Source organism: Salvia hispanica, unplaced genomic scaffold, assembly GCF_023119035.1.
Source record: "Salvia hispanica cultivar TCC Black 2014 unplaced genomic scaffold, UniMelb_Shisp_WGS_1.0 HiC_scaffold_1276, whole genome shotgun sequence".
In the NCBI taxonomy this organism is placed as follows: domain Eukaryota; kingdom Viridiplantae; phylum Streptophyta; class Magnoliopsida; order Lamiales; family Lamiaceae; genus Salvia; species Salvia hispanica.
Window position 1 is genome coordinate 16,822 of NW_025951556.1, and position 14,586 is coordinate 31,407.

Consider the following 14,586-nt stretch of genomic DNA (forward strand, 5'->3'; position numbering starts at 1 on the left):
GAAGTGTGTAATGGAATAAGGGTCCCACATTGAGAAGATTGAGAGTATATTTAATGTCTATTTTTAGTAGGTTTCAAATGAGATTAGCTTTATGGGACGGACGAAAATAGTAAAATAGAACAAACTTTGTAGGACGAAAGGAATAATAATTTATAAATCTGGTAGTAATAAAAGAAATATTTCAGGATGGAGGAAGTTGTATATATATAGTCATCAAATGGGTTGTTCTATCATCAAGAAAATCATATTCAAAGTTATACTCTATTGACTATTCTTCCTATAAATATGTACATTTTTCATTTTCGTCTGTCTCATAAAAATATGAGCATTTCAATTTATGAAAAGTTGTCCTCAACTTAATATGTTATACATCAGTTTATTTACAATCTATACCACTATGACCCATTACTACTCATCCAACAATAATAATATGCGTCCTACTATCCATTAATATTACTGTAACTATATTTTTTACTATTGCTTACTTTATTAAATATGCACTAATTTTCATATCATTTTAAGTTAATATCTCCTTTTTATCTACTTTATAATGCAGTTTAAATTCTGATACCTTGTTGCTTTCATGGTTTGGTTAATATTAGAATATAAGATAAAATGTAAAAACATAAAAATCGGGATGGACAAGAAGAGGCCCGGTTGTGACGAATAATACGTGAGGTCATCTCATTGGTGGCTACAAGACATATACTACTATTCTACTACACCACACTAATATCCTGTTTGTGTTTATATATGTAATAGTAGAAAATCTAATTTGTTCCACAGACCTCTGAATCATATAGTGCTTCTCTTCTCCCACCGACATACCTCACTTCTCTCTGAGCAACCATGGAAAATATCCAACCCGAAAAGCAACACAAAAACAAACGAAAAATCCTAATCCTCTCCGCATTCCTCTGTCTCCTAGTGGTGGCAGCTGTCTCCATCCCCCTCGCCCACCGCCACAACCGCCACACCAGCGCCACCTCCCACGCCGCTTCCTCCGTCGTGAGGTCCACCTGCGCCGCCACATTGTACCCGGAGCTGTGCCTCTCCACGGTCGCTTCGGCCGCCTCTTCTGCCGCAGTGAAGAGCAGCAAGGACGTGCTGATCGCGGCCCTCAACTACACGATCTCCACCGTGGAGCGCAACTTCTTCACCCTGAAGAAGATCAGCCGCGAGCAGCGCAAGACGCTGACGCGCCGCGAGAGGGTCGCCCTCCACGACTGCTTCGACATGGTCGACGACACCCTGGAGGAGCTCCACGAGAGCGAGCTGGAGCTCGAGGATTTCGGCTTCAAGAACTACTCCCTCGCCGCGCATAAGGAGAACCTCCTCACTCTTCTCAGTGCCGCCCAGACCAACCAGGTACAATGACACTTATATAATGATTTCAGTTTTTTTTTTCTTTTTTAATGATGTGTGATACTATAATATTTTTTATTTTTTTTTTCATTTGCCAACACCAGGAGTCTTGCCTGGACGGCTTCTCCCACGACGGCGCGGATAAGAAGGTGCGCGAGGCGCTCATCGCGGGCCAGATGCACGTGTTCCGCCTCGTCAGCAATGTGATGGCCATAATAAAGAATTTGTCCGACCACGAAGTGGCGACGAAGCTCAAGTCGGAGGGGAGGAGGCTGGCGGAGGCGGAGGAGCAAGGGGAGTGGCCGGAATGGTTGTCGGCGGGGGATAGGCGGCTGCTGCAGGCGACGACGGTGACGCCGGATGTGACGGTGGCGGCTGACGGGAGTGGGGACCACCGGACGGTGGCGGCGGCTGTGGCGGCGGCGCCAGAGGGGAGTAGCCGGAGGTATGTGATTAGGATAAAGGCGGGGGTTTATAGAGAGAATGTGGAGATACCGAGGAGGAAGACCAACTTGATGTTCGTCGGAGATGGCCGGACGACGACCATTATCACCGCCAGCAGGAACGTCGTCGACGGCAGCACCACCTTCAATTCTGCAACTGTTGGTTAGTTTTTACCTTCTTTATTCAATAATTAACGGTCAATGATTTAGCTTGAATACTCCACTAAAAAACTTACTCCTTCCTACTTCACTAAAAAACTTACTCCTTCCGTCCCACTCAAAATGTCCACAATCTTGAGTGTCACGGGGATTTTATGAGGAATTGTTAAGTCGAGTAAATATAAAGAAAATATAGTTTTTATTCTAACAAGGAGTTCAAATATTGAAAGTGGATATCTTGAGTGAGATTGAGAGACATGTTTTAAGCACGTAATACGGACACTTTATGAAGCGTTAATGGTATAATTAGATACACGAATCATCTCCTAAGTAGGATTAAAAATATTAGCCATTTGTTGTTGTAGTGCTCTAAGCATCGGAATTCCGGTTTAAGAATATAAGGGGGTAAAATTCGTTTTCAAAGTAACAAGGATTTTTTAAAGGAACGACATTATTTTGGAAAATACTTTTAATAGGGACCGTAAACTATGATTAACACTCATTTAACTGAGACCAAGTTTGTTTTCCTAATGTAATTATGGTAATCCAAAATCTAATGATTTAACACTCATATATTTCAGTCACATATTTATTAAACTTTACTTGTTGAGGAGATGGAGACAAAACGGTGATGTGCTGGAAAGAAATTGATGTTTTTGGAGTATTATTGTTATTTTGAGGCTTTAAATCTATGGGGCCATAAACTGATTCTAAATTCTTTGGATATGGTATAAACCATTTCTGACTTTTCTCCATTTGAAATTGTTGTTCACTACCGCTATGGGGAAACGCATACGTACTGACTAAATAAATTGATGTTTGTGGTTTTTAACTTATAAATGGTAGCCTAGTTTTGGTGAAAAATAGGCGTCGGTACAATAAGACAAAAACATTTTTAAATATCAAGCTAAATTATATACGTATCTAATTTATACAAGTTTTCTTCCATAAGAAATTCAGGTCATGATAACATTTTTGCTTATTTTAATATGTGTCTCTATTTTACATAGTTGATTAATTAATTGATTTTATTATTTATTTTAATTAATATTATTGATGCAATACATGAGCTCATTTTCTATGCACACATCCATCAACCCTTCTTTCTTTATTGTTGATAAACTATACTATCAACCCAAGATCTGGCTCAGAAGTTTCCCCGATATATCTTCTACTTTAATAATAAGTAAATTATTGTTAACAAAATTAAACTTAGACATAGGACGAAACGAATTTATGTCCATACGAGGATAACAGAAATATCTCAAGAATTAATATCAATAATTTTTTTTTCAATTTTCATCTAATAACGTTTTAATAAAAGTTTGAGATAATAAACTAAGATTCACTAATTAAAGTGCATGACAAAGGATCTATCAATTCTTTAAGATTTTTTTTATGATTAAATGAACATAAATTTAAAGGTCACGAATATTTTTAATGGTGATACTAAATGTAGAATTTTGACGCGTGCAGCGGTGGTCGGCGGCGGGTTTTTGGCCCGGGACATCACCTTCCAAAACACGGCAGGTCCGTCAAAGCACCAAGCCGTGGCCCTCCGCGTGAACGCCGACCTCTGCGCCTTCTACCGGTGCGACATGCTTGCCTACCAGGACACCCTCTACGTCCACTCCCTCCGCCAGTTCTACACCGGCTGCATCATCGCCGGCACTGTCGACTTCATCTTCGGCAACGCCAACGCGGTCCTCCAGAACTGCGACATCCACGCGCGCCGCCCCAATTCGGGCCAGCGCAACATGGTGACCGCCCAGGGCCGCGACGACCCCAACCAGAACACGGGCATCGTGATCCAGAAGTGCCGCATAGGCGCCACCTCGGACCTCAAGCCCGTGCAGAGCAGCTTCCCGACGTACCTCGGGCGGCCGTGGAAGGAATATTCGAGAACGGTGGTGATGCAGAGTGACATCAGCAATGTGATCCATCCGGCTGGGTGGTATGAGTGGAATGGCAACTTCGCTCTTGCTACTCTTTTCTATGCTGAGTATCAGAACACCGGCGCCGGCGCTCCCACGGGGAATAGGGTCAAGTGGGGAGGGTTTAGGGTGCTGACGAGCGCGTCGCAGGCGCAGCCGTTCACCGCCGGGAATTTTATTGGTGGTGGGAATTGGTTGCAGGCGACCGGCTTCCCCTTCTCTCTTGGGCTTTAATTTGCCTATAATTGTGTTTTTTGATGAATAAATCTGTTTGTAATTTGTTTTTCTTTTTACGTTTTGTTTCCAATTTGTATTTCCATGAATAAGTTGTTTTATCTTTTCCAACTCCAAGATTACATGTTACTAGCATGTAAGGATGGAGCAAGAATGGTAAGACCAACAAGATAATTAGCAATGATGTTGAAGCCACGTCCCCAACACCTCATGAAGTAGAATTATATTTTAATTTTATGAGTATTGAGTATGATAACATCACCAATTGTATTTTGTCATGTCAAAGGCTTAAAATACAGCTACAAAACCAGTCCCAATCCATTTTGTCATCTGTCACGTCAGCATTTTAAATTTCAGCCATAACACTTCTAATAAGTTAGCCACAACATCAGGTTAAAGATATAAAAACTACAAGCAAAAATCTCAATGATTACGGGATCCAAATGTAAGAATATTTATATTCTTATTTGACCTATGTGTCTATTGGTTTGATTTTATGGATCATGTTTATATTAAATGTTAAAGATTCTAATATAAAAGACGATACCATAATAGATTGGATTCGATTAAAGAATTAGAATTGGGTGTATTGATAACCCTCCTCTCTTACCTCATAATTAAATATACTTGTATATGAAATGAGTATATATATATATATATATATATATATATATATATATATTAATAAATGTGTGTGCCGTGAATTTAATATAAGAAATGATTGACTTTGATATTATTAATATTAAAGTATGGTTGAGTTTCTACATAATTGAATGGACGGTTAATGGTGGTTAATTAAGGATAAGAACATTTATTAGTTCGTTAATTAACTTCCATTAATGAAAAGACACGTCTATTACTTGAAAGTGTATGATGTCTATATAAATAAGATTACAACGAGGGAATTATACATGAAATTTTTCAACATGAGAGATTCATGAAATACATGCAGCAAAGTAAATTGCATGAGAAAAGTAAATTGCATGATAATTTCCTTACTACAATTATTGTATAGATATACACTCACGGCATTCAAGTATATATTTATATATATATACATTAAAGTTATTGATTCTTTATCCATTAAAAGAATCAATAAATGCTAGAGGTCAAATAGGGGCAACATCAATTGGAGAATGCAGTCAATGAAAGGACGAACATCAAATGGTGGATTCAACCTCTACATCAAAGAAGAAAGCATGGATGTAGGTTAGTGATTTTATCTTCACTTATAGTATAAATGTTATGGTTAATTAATTCAAATCTAGAATTAGATTTCACTATAGAAATCATTAAAGTTGAGATATGGCTTACAGTTGGTATCAGTGTCAGTCTAGATTTGGTTAATTCACCATTTATGTGTTTTCAAAATCGAATTTTGAATGGTCTTGGATTTTTTCGATCTTGGTTAAATATGCTTCCGCTTATGTGTTGGGTAATTGTTTTATGAAATGTTAAGACAATATAAGGATATTTTACTCATTAAAGATTTCAATATTTAAATAATATATAACTTGTTTATCACCAAAGTGGTCTTGTTATATTACATTTATTTATTGAAAATGATAAATGTTAATTAATTGATCATGATTATAGAGATGCTATAAATGACATAAGAGTTTGATTGATCAATTATTTTATTATCTATATACTGGGAGATCACCCAAAGGTGGATCATTGTATATAGATAATAAATACGAAGTGGATTAATCATTTATTCATGTGTCATTTAGTATGTACACCCAAAGGCAACATGCTTATTTGATATATGTTTAGTTTGATTAATTGTTAAAGTATATATTTAGCATCGCTGAAAGTACATGTGCTTAAGTATTACCCAAAGGTTACTTGAATGCATGTTATTTAAAGTTTTATTACTGTTTATGAATCTGTGTTAAAGAACTCAAACACGTATAGTTAAGCATGTATAAATGTTGCAGCTTTATAAAATTTGTATGCATATGCTGACTCTGTCATTAAATTAATGGGCAAAATTATGGAGAATCGTCTGAATAGATCCAGCTTACGCTGGGGGTAAAGATATTGGACCAAGTCATACTAACGGAAGAGGAATCCTCAACCATTATAGATGTCACTCTGTAACTGAAAATCTCAACGTGAGACTCGGGAGTGATCAAACAGGTTGAGCCTTATGAGAATGACGATGGCAGAAAATATGAGGTCATCTTTGCCCATGACAGAAAAAGCAAGGGAATTTATTAAGAAAATTAAAGAGTATTCACGATCGGGGTTGACTGATAAGTCAAATGTAGAAGCATAATGAATGGGCTTACTACAAAGTAGTTAGACTGGTCTCAGCCGATTCACGATCATGTGACAAACATGTCTAACTTGACAGACAGTAAAGTTAATGACCTTGAGAATGGAGGTTCATGAGCAAATGTCGGCCAAAATTTATCATAAACTCCCTACATGTTGAATTTAGCCAGTTCCAGGTGAATTATAACACCATTGAAGATACATGGGACATTTAAAGAATTAAGGCTATGTTGGTTTAAAACGAAGGGAGATTAAAGAAGATAAATTATCAAGTTGCGAATCTAATGGGTCTTGGAGGTGTAGGCACCAGTAAAGGAAAACTAAGTAAATAGGACAAAAGGAAGGATAAATATTTTCTGAAAGGTCCGAAAAAGCATATCCATAAGGAAAAGAAGTGTTTCATTTGCATAAAAATAGAACACTTCGAAAGATTGTCCTAAAAAGGAAGGTTTGGTTCGATAACTGTTTTGTTTACTTTAAATTAAATCTTATCGAAGAGCCTAATAATACTTAGTGGTCAGTTTTTGGTGGTACAATCCATATGTCTCATTATTAAACATGGATTCAGTTCGATCCAATCTATAAAAGGATTTGAGCAATAATTGTTCATAAAGAAACATGATAAGGGCATGGAACGAAGGCATTGGGACTTACAGATTGATCTTAGACATCGGATGTCATGTAGATCTTAATGGTTATCTCTGTGTGCCTAAGTGTGCTATAAATCTTGTTTTTGTAAGTAGATTGGATAACTTAAGTTTTAATATCAAGATTGGACATGGTGAATCTACATCGTACTGAAATGATTACTATTATGGTAATGATACATTATTTGATTCACTTAACAAATACAATCTTGATGCAAAGTTTTCTGAATCCTTGTTTAATACTGAAAGTCGAGGCGTTAAGCGTTGTTCGTCAAGTAAAAGTTTGGCGTTCTTGTGGCATTAAAGATTAGGTCCTATTTCCAAATAAAGGATTATGAGGTTGGTAAAGTACGAAAGTGTTCCTCAAATTCGGAATTTAGTGTCCTAAATGTGTGTGTTGATTGCATTATGGGGAAGCAAACTACACACATTATAAAGAAATTAGCCACGAGAAGCACTCAGCTTATTAAATTAATACATACTGATATATGCGGTCATTTTGATACTCCTTGGGTTGATAAAAAAATTACTTAATCATCTTTATTGACGATTACTCACAATATGGAATAAATATCTATTGCATAAAAGATCCAAGCCAGTGAATATCCTAAAGATATTCATTGACGAGGTGTATGGAAGTTAGATAGAAAAGTTAAAGTTGTGAGATCGGATAGAGTTGTTGAGTTTTTTTTTTATAATAGATATTATCCATGTCCATTTGTAAAGTTACTCAAAGTAGAGGTGTTTGTGCACGATGTACAATGCCCGATACTCCAAAACGGAAAGGTTTCCACCTTAAGGGAAATGGTTAGACTTATGTCATGTTGTTATACGTTACCCTATTTGTTGTGGATTTATGCTTTAAAGACAACAATGTATATGCTTAATCAGGTTCCTAGTAAGACAGTTCCTAAAACTCCTTTAGAACTGTGGACGGTAAGGAGACCTAGCTTAAGGCATATTCGTATTTGGGGTTGTTGAGCATAAATAATGTTATGCCACATGAAAAGATTTTGATTTCAAGATTGTCAGTGAATTTTTTTTATTATTGTCTATCCGGAAAAATCAAAGGGGTATACACTTTATTGTTCTAACCATAGTACGAGAATATTTTAAACGAGAAATGCTAGGTTCATTGAAAATGGTGAAAATTAGTGGGAGTGGTAAAAGGTGGATGTTCCTGAAGTCTACGATAAGGTTCATCCACATGTTGTTGCACCTAATGTTGTTGTTGTATCACAATCAAAAGACACAATAGAACAACATGATGATGTGTACAACCCACTAACCGAAAATGAAGTAGATGAACCTGTCACAATTCTAGAAGAGAATAGTGAACCACAATAAATATTGAAACGATCAGTAAGGAAAATAAAATATGTCTTTTCAAATTACTGTGGTTTACACTATTAAAAGTGAATGTGACATAAGACGTGATAAATATTTACTCATTCCATCGATCAATGAAAAGTGACTATTCTTTAAGAATTATTTTGGCTTTGGTGGCTCATTATGATCACGAGCTTCACCAAATGGATGTAAAAAACCACCATTCTGAATGTAGAAATGGTAGAAAAAGTGTATATGGATCAACCTGAAGGATTCTTGACCACATAATAAGAAAAATTAGTATGCAAGATAAGTAAGTCAATATATGGACTAAAACAAGCTTCTTGGAAATGGTATTTTAAAGTTTAATGACACCATTGTGTCTTATGATTTTGTAGAGATCATTATTGATCGATTATCTATGTAAAAATCAGTGGGAGCAAGTTTATGAATTGAGTCTTATATGTTGATGATATTTTGCTTGTTGCAAATGACATGGGTATGTTACATGATGTTAATAAATAGTATCTCTCTATAAGGATTGCTCCAATTCAGAAGGGAGACAAGTTCGGTAAATGAAATGTCCTAAAAGTGAATTGGAGAATAAGGATATTTTAAACGAAAGATATGAGTGAGACATCTTATGTGATCAAAATAGAAATATTTTGAGCTAGATCACAAGGATTGTTAAAGTTGTCTCATAAAGGATATATCTATAAAACTTTTAGAGAGATATAGAATGGAAAATTGCTCTATAAGGATAGCTCCAATTCAGAAGGGAGACAATGTTCTAAAAGTGAATTGAGCGTAAGGAAATGAAAAGAATTCCATATGCATCAGTGTTTGGGAGTTTGAACTATGTCCAAACATGCAGGCGACCGAATATTATATTATTGTTGGTATGTTGGGTCGATATTAAAGTAATCCCAGAATGGATCACTGGAAAGCTGCAATGAAAGTCCTTAGGTACTTGCAAGGCACCAAAGAGCTCATGCTTATGAAAAGGGGATCCGATGACTTAAAAGTCAATGGATATTCAGATTCAGACTATGCCGGATGCGTCAATTGTAGAAAATTGACGTTTGGCTATTTGTTCCTTTAAGTCGTGGGAGCAATATTATGGAAAAGTGGAAAATAGTTTGTCACTGGTATATCCACTATAAAAGTTGAATTTTTGGCATGCTTTGAGGCCAAAGTTCATGAAAAGTGATTGCGAAATTTAATCTTGGGACTTGGAACTGTTAACATTATAGCCAAGCCGCTGAGATTTTATTGTGATAATTTCGCAGAAATCTTCTTCTAGAAGAAAGATAAGTACTTGAAAGGTGATATGCATGACGTTGAAGTATTTGTCGGTAAATGAAGAAGTACAGAAACATAAAGTGTCTATTGAGCATATAAGGACTAATATAATTGAAGTGGATCCGTTAAATGAAGGATTATCACCCAAAATATTTACTGGCCATGAAAAGCATTTGGGTATTATAGAGAAAGTCTTGCTACGCGAATTATATTGTGCTCATAAGGTGTAAGACACTTGGAATTCAATTAAAAGTTGTGTTTCTGTTTATTAAATATGTTATCATTATAGTATGTATACATGATGGATTTTGGATAACATATGATAAATTGAGAATAAAGGATCATCTCAATGAAAGGTCAGTATAAAGTTAGAATTGATTTGTGATACATGGAAGGGATCATATCGCATAATGATGTGTGACCGCCATGATTCGATTAGTTCTAATTTTATATGGTATTTAAAGGATTTATGAACTTGATATAAAAGTGCGCATTATGGAAATTGAACCATTAAGTCGACACAAAGGTCAAGTGGGAGAATGTAAGAATATTTATATTCTTATGTGACCTATGTATCTATTGGTTTAATATTAAGGATTAAGTTCATATCAATAGATTCTAATATAAAAGACGATACCGTGATGGTTCGGTTTCGATTAAAGAATTAGAATCGGGTGTATTGATAACCCTCCTCTCTACCTTAAATTATGATAATATATATGTACATTAGTGTAAATTATATGTATATGATATATATGTATACAAAAGGACATAGTATACATTTAAATTGATTATACATGTAAATAAATATAAGTGTGTGTACTTACGTACATGAAAAGAAAATGCATTAGGATTAGCATTTATTGTGATGGTTACTTAAATATTAAAGTAACGGTTATATTTGTATACGCACACATTAAAGAAATAATTGTACATATATATAACTGTAAGTGCGGTGAATATATGATATGGAGTATTTTATAAGCGGTTGGCTTTAATAAGAGAATGCAGCTCTCAATTTAAGCAATCGGCGTATTTCTTATGTAAATGAACCGGCGTGACTTTTTGGTTCATACCGTTTAAGTGTGTATAAATATGTGCATATGGTACCGGCAAATAAACACTGAAAAGATATAACATACTCCCATAAAAGATAGTCACAGCTGTTATATATTTAACACTTATATATATATAGCTTTAGATTCTTTATCCATCGAAAAGAATCACTAAAGTGTTGAGGTCAAAGAGGGGATAACATCAATTATAGATAATCCAGTCAACGTAATGGCAAACATCAAATGGTGGATTTCAACCTCTACATCAAATGAAGAAAGCATGGAAGGAGGTTGGTGATTTTATCTCCACTTATAGTATAAATGCTATGATTGAATTAATTCAAATTTAGAATTAGATCTCATTATAGAAATCATTAAAGTATTGAGAAATGGCTTACAATAACTATCCTATTTATATGTCAAGCAATCCATCGAGATTTTGTTTTCTATTGTGAAGTTAGTACTATCCCGGTCCCATATAAGATGTCCACCTTTTATTTTTAGTTTGTCCCACTCAATGACGACCCAGAAAATAGAATTCGTGGGATCGAAATTATTAAATAAAAAACATATAGTATAAATATTTAAATAATTATTATTTTAAAAATTATTTAAAGAATATTTAACAATGTAAGTAACATTGTTAAACAGTATATAATTCTTTTATCGTTACTTCTTAGTAGTACAATTTTATTTGTTATTCTACAAATAATATTGTTATTATTTGTATTTTAAATAAAAATAACTATAATTAAATTAATGAAACATAACAAATATTCATTTACAGTTTTCCTACCGCATTGATTAGTTTAATAAAATTCAATTAAAAGCATAAAATAAATAACTAAAGAATTACATATTAAATCTGTATAAACTTTACTTTCATAATTAATGTAGTAACATTTTACAAGTATTTGGCTCTCTTTCCTCTTTAACTTGGGTTTTTTTGTGGTGAAACTGGAAATTATGAAGAGTTTTCTCATTACTGTTAATGTAAATAAATATTTGTAAGAAATTCATAAAATTAAATGTAAAAAATAGATAAATAGTCAAAACAAAGAAAACTTAAAATGACTTTACAAATAGCCGCCGCTCTTCTTCACCAAAAGCTCTTCTTCCTCATCCATTCTTCACCTAATTACCTTCTCCTTTTTAATTCACGATGTCATTTTTTTCCATTTTTCTTCTCTTCCGTGAAAACACTATGGTGGGGTCGGAGGCGGCGATATAGTGGTATCGGCCAACCGATTAATAGAGATTCTGATGGCTCTCACGGACCTGCGGTGGGGTCGGCCGACCCTACCCGACCCCACCTGGGTCAATCATTGGTCCCACTCAAGATGTCCATTTCTATGTGTGGAAATAAATATCTTTCTCATCTCTCCTCATTAAAATATTTAACTATTTTTTTCTCTCTACTCACTTCACCTAACAACTTTTCCTGAAATCTAGTGTCACTCAAGAATGTGGACATTTTTAAGTAGGACGGAGGTAGTGTATAAATTCTTAGGTGTTTTTAGCCTAAGTCAGATCGAATAATCTGGCGGTAATTTGCACTTGTGATACTCTCAGTCACAACAGTATATGCAAAAAAAACATGGTTGGAACCAGTGGTGGATCCAGGATCCAAAAATGGAGCAGTTGGAATGACAGCTTCGCCTTCATCCTCCGGTGCCACAAAAATATGCTCAAAAAAATAAAAATAATTCGCAACTATTGTACATACTACTCCCTCCTTTCGCCACTGGGAGTCCAGATTAACTTTTACTATAAATGGTAGGTAGACTCCACATTTCACTAACTCATACCACTCACACTTTATTATAAAACTAATATGTAAAAATGAGTCTCACATGTCACTATCTTGTCACACCTCAACCCTTATGACGTATGCACTTACTATAAACAAATTCAGAAATTTTAAACAAATAATCCACGCGCCAAGTAAATGAAATGCACATTTTATATAATTTCAAAAACCAATATTTAACAAGTACATGTTTCAAAACATTCTAAACAGTAGTGAGACCCTCTCACCACTCTATATACTGTACATTTATCTACATGCAAAAACGAAGAGGAGGAGAAGGTTGTCAAAACGTGTCAGCCACCGACCCTTATAATAATTGTAACTCACATCAACCCACGCATCATTGATATATTATTCCTGAAAAATATTAGTGGTTTATATGAGCCACAACTCAGTGTATATAAATCTTACCTTTAATTCCACAGCCCAAACAATCAATTATATTCTTTAACCAATATATATATATATATATATATATAACATATGTTCAACAAAATAAAAGATGATTCCATATAGATATGCATATGCCACTCTGTTCAGTTTATTATTCTGTGACAGATTAAGCCTGACATCTGTCCGGGATTCCATTGTATCTGACCCGAAGGTCTCATTGCCATTGTACATATATATATGACCCGAAAGTCCATTGCCATTGTATATATGACCCGTAGGTCTCATTGCCATTGAATACATATATATGACCCGAAGGTCCATTGCCATTGTATATATGACCCGTAGGTCCATTGCCATTGATATCAGACCCAGGGCATGATTGTCACAGATCCTCTTTAATTCAATGATTCAAATAATTCCAAACCATGTGCAAACATATCAATTGCTTCAAGTACATGTTTCTATCATATTTCATCCAATAATACCATTATAATATATAACATATATCCATTGCACAAATTACATATTCATATCATCTTTCATAGTCAATATCAAATCACACATAATTATATCATGTTCATATCATATAGTCCAAATATTCACTCTAAGTCAACACATAGCAATTAACCACATAATGCATGTAAATTTAAAAGTGTGATTTATACACACCTTAAATAAGGTAGATAAACTAGTTGAACACCGATTCCGTCTCCTGCACTATGACCCTCAATTCTATTTTTTTTTCTTCCGTATTTTTCTGCTCCCTTACAAACCTATGCTTCTTTATATATATAAATGTATAAGGCGATGTAATAGACCGACTCTTATTTAGTTACTAATTTATATTTATGTTAATTATTTTTGTACACATAATAACTTATACATATTACGGGATGAATAATGATAATAATATTAATAATATATAGTTATGTGTATCCATTTGGACTGTGTTGCATTTCCCATAATTCTTGAAATTTGAAATCATCTGAATTCGTACACGTATCTTTGTCTAAAACTTTATGTATGCCTCATAGTTAATAAACTAATTATGCAAGTTATAAGTAGTGTCATGTCTAGATTCCTAGTTAATCAAACTATTGCTTATATGATGGGGTTTGGTGCTCCTTGTATAGCGGAAGATTTGTACAAAACAAATAAATTAGATACGGATCTATTTGACCGATTATGCGATTAATTAATTCACATGTTAAACAGATAATTGCATGCTAGAACGCAAATAATTCATGCTCAAAGAAAGTAAATCCTAAAACATGAATTCTACGGTTTAGGGTTACCGATTTGATTCTCCAAAGAATCGACGATTGCTTGCGCCTTCTCCACGATGATGATCTTGAGTACTAGACCACGGATCTTCTCTCTACGGTTCCCGAATTGTATCTCGATATCAGGGTGGGCTGATCTTATCAAAATACTAGGACTCGAATAAAGAAGACGGAAGAAATCCTTTTGGGAATAGGTGAAGAATTCGAAATCCTCCACAGCTGGAGAGTTCGAAATTTTCGAAAATTTTGAGAATAAAAATTGTGATTATTCTGTCTCCTTTATTCTCCTATTTATATTAAGTTCCTTTTGGGTCCAGACAGGGGATCTATGGAAGGTTTTGGATATGGGCTC

At 34.8% G+C, this 14,586-nt stretch overlaps 1 protein-coding gene and 1 long non-coding RNA gene across 2 annotated transcripts; one reads left to right on the plus strand and one right to left on the minus strand.

Annotated features, from left to right (window-relative positions):
* The first annotated feature begins 756 nt into the window (after window positions 1-756).
* LOC125198187 (pectinesterase-like) lies at window positions 757-4,372 on the plus strand. The gene is made up of 3 exons (XM_048096601.1): window positions 757-1,368; window positions 1,470-1,971; window positions 3,444-4,372. Exons 1-3 carry the CDS (start codon window positions 850-852, stop codon window positions 4,133-4,135), a joined length of 1,713 nt encoding a protein of 570 aa, XP_047952558.1. The 5' UTR covers window positions 757-849; the 3' UTR covers window positions 4,136-4,372.
* An 8,321-nt stretch (window positions 4,373-12,693) lies between these two features.
* LOC125198186 lies at window positions 12,694-13,709 on the minus strand. The gene is made up of 2 exons (XR_007172358.1): window positions 13,621-13,709; window positions 12,694-12,915 (listed from the first exon to the last, which is right to left on the minus strand). It is a non-coding gene; the product is annotated as an uncharacterized LOC125198186 (long non-coding RNA).
* Between the last annotated feature and the right edge of the window lie 877 nt (window positions 13,710-14,586).

What these genes read in the sequence shown, in the direction of transcription:
- LOC125198187 (XM_048096601.1), top strand. Translation starts at nt 850, where the DNA reads ATGGAAAATATCCAACCCGAAAAGCAACACAAAAACAAACGAAAAATC. An exon ending in GTGCCGCCCAGACCAACCAG is followed by an intron (nt 1,369 to 1,469) that starts GTACAATGACAC and finishes TGCCAACACCAG; the next exon opens with GAGTCTTGCCTGGACGGCTT. An exon ending in CTTCAATTCTGCAACTGTTG is followed by an intron (nt 1,972 to 3,443) that starts GTTAGTTTTTAC and finishes TGACGCGTGCAG; the next exon opens with CGGTGGTCGGCGGCGGGTTT.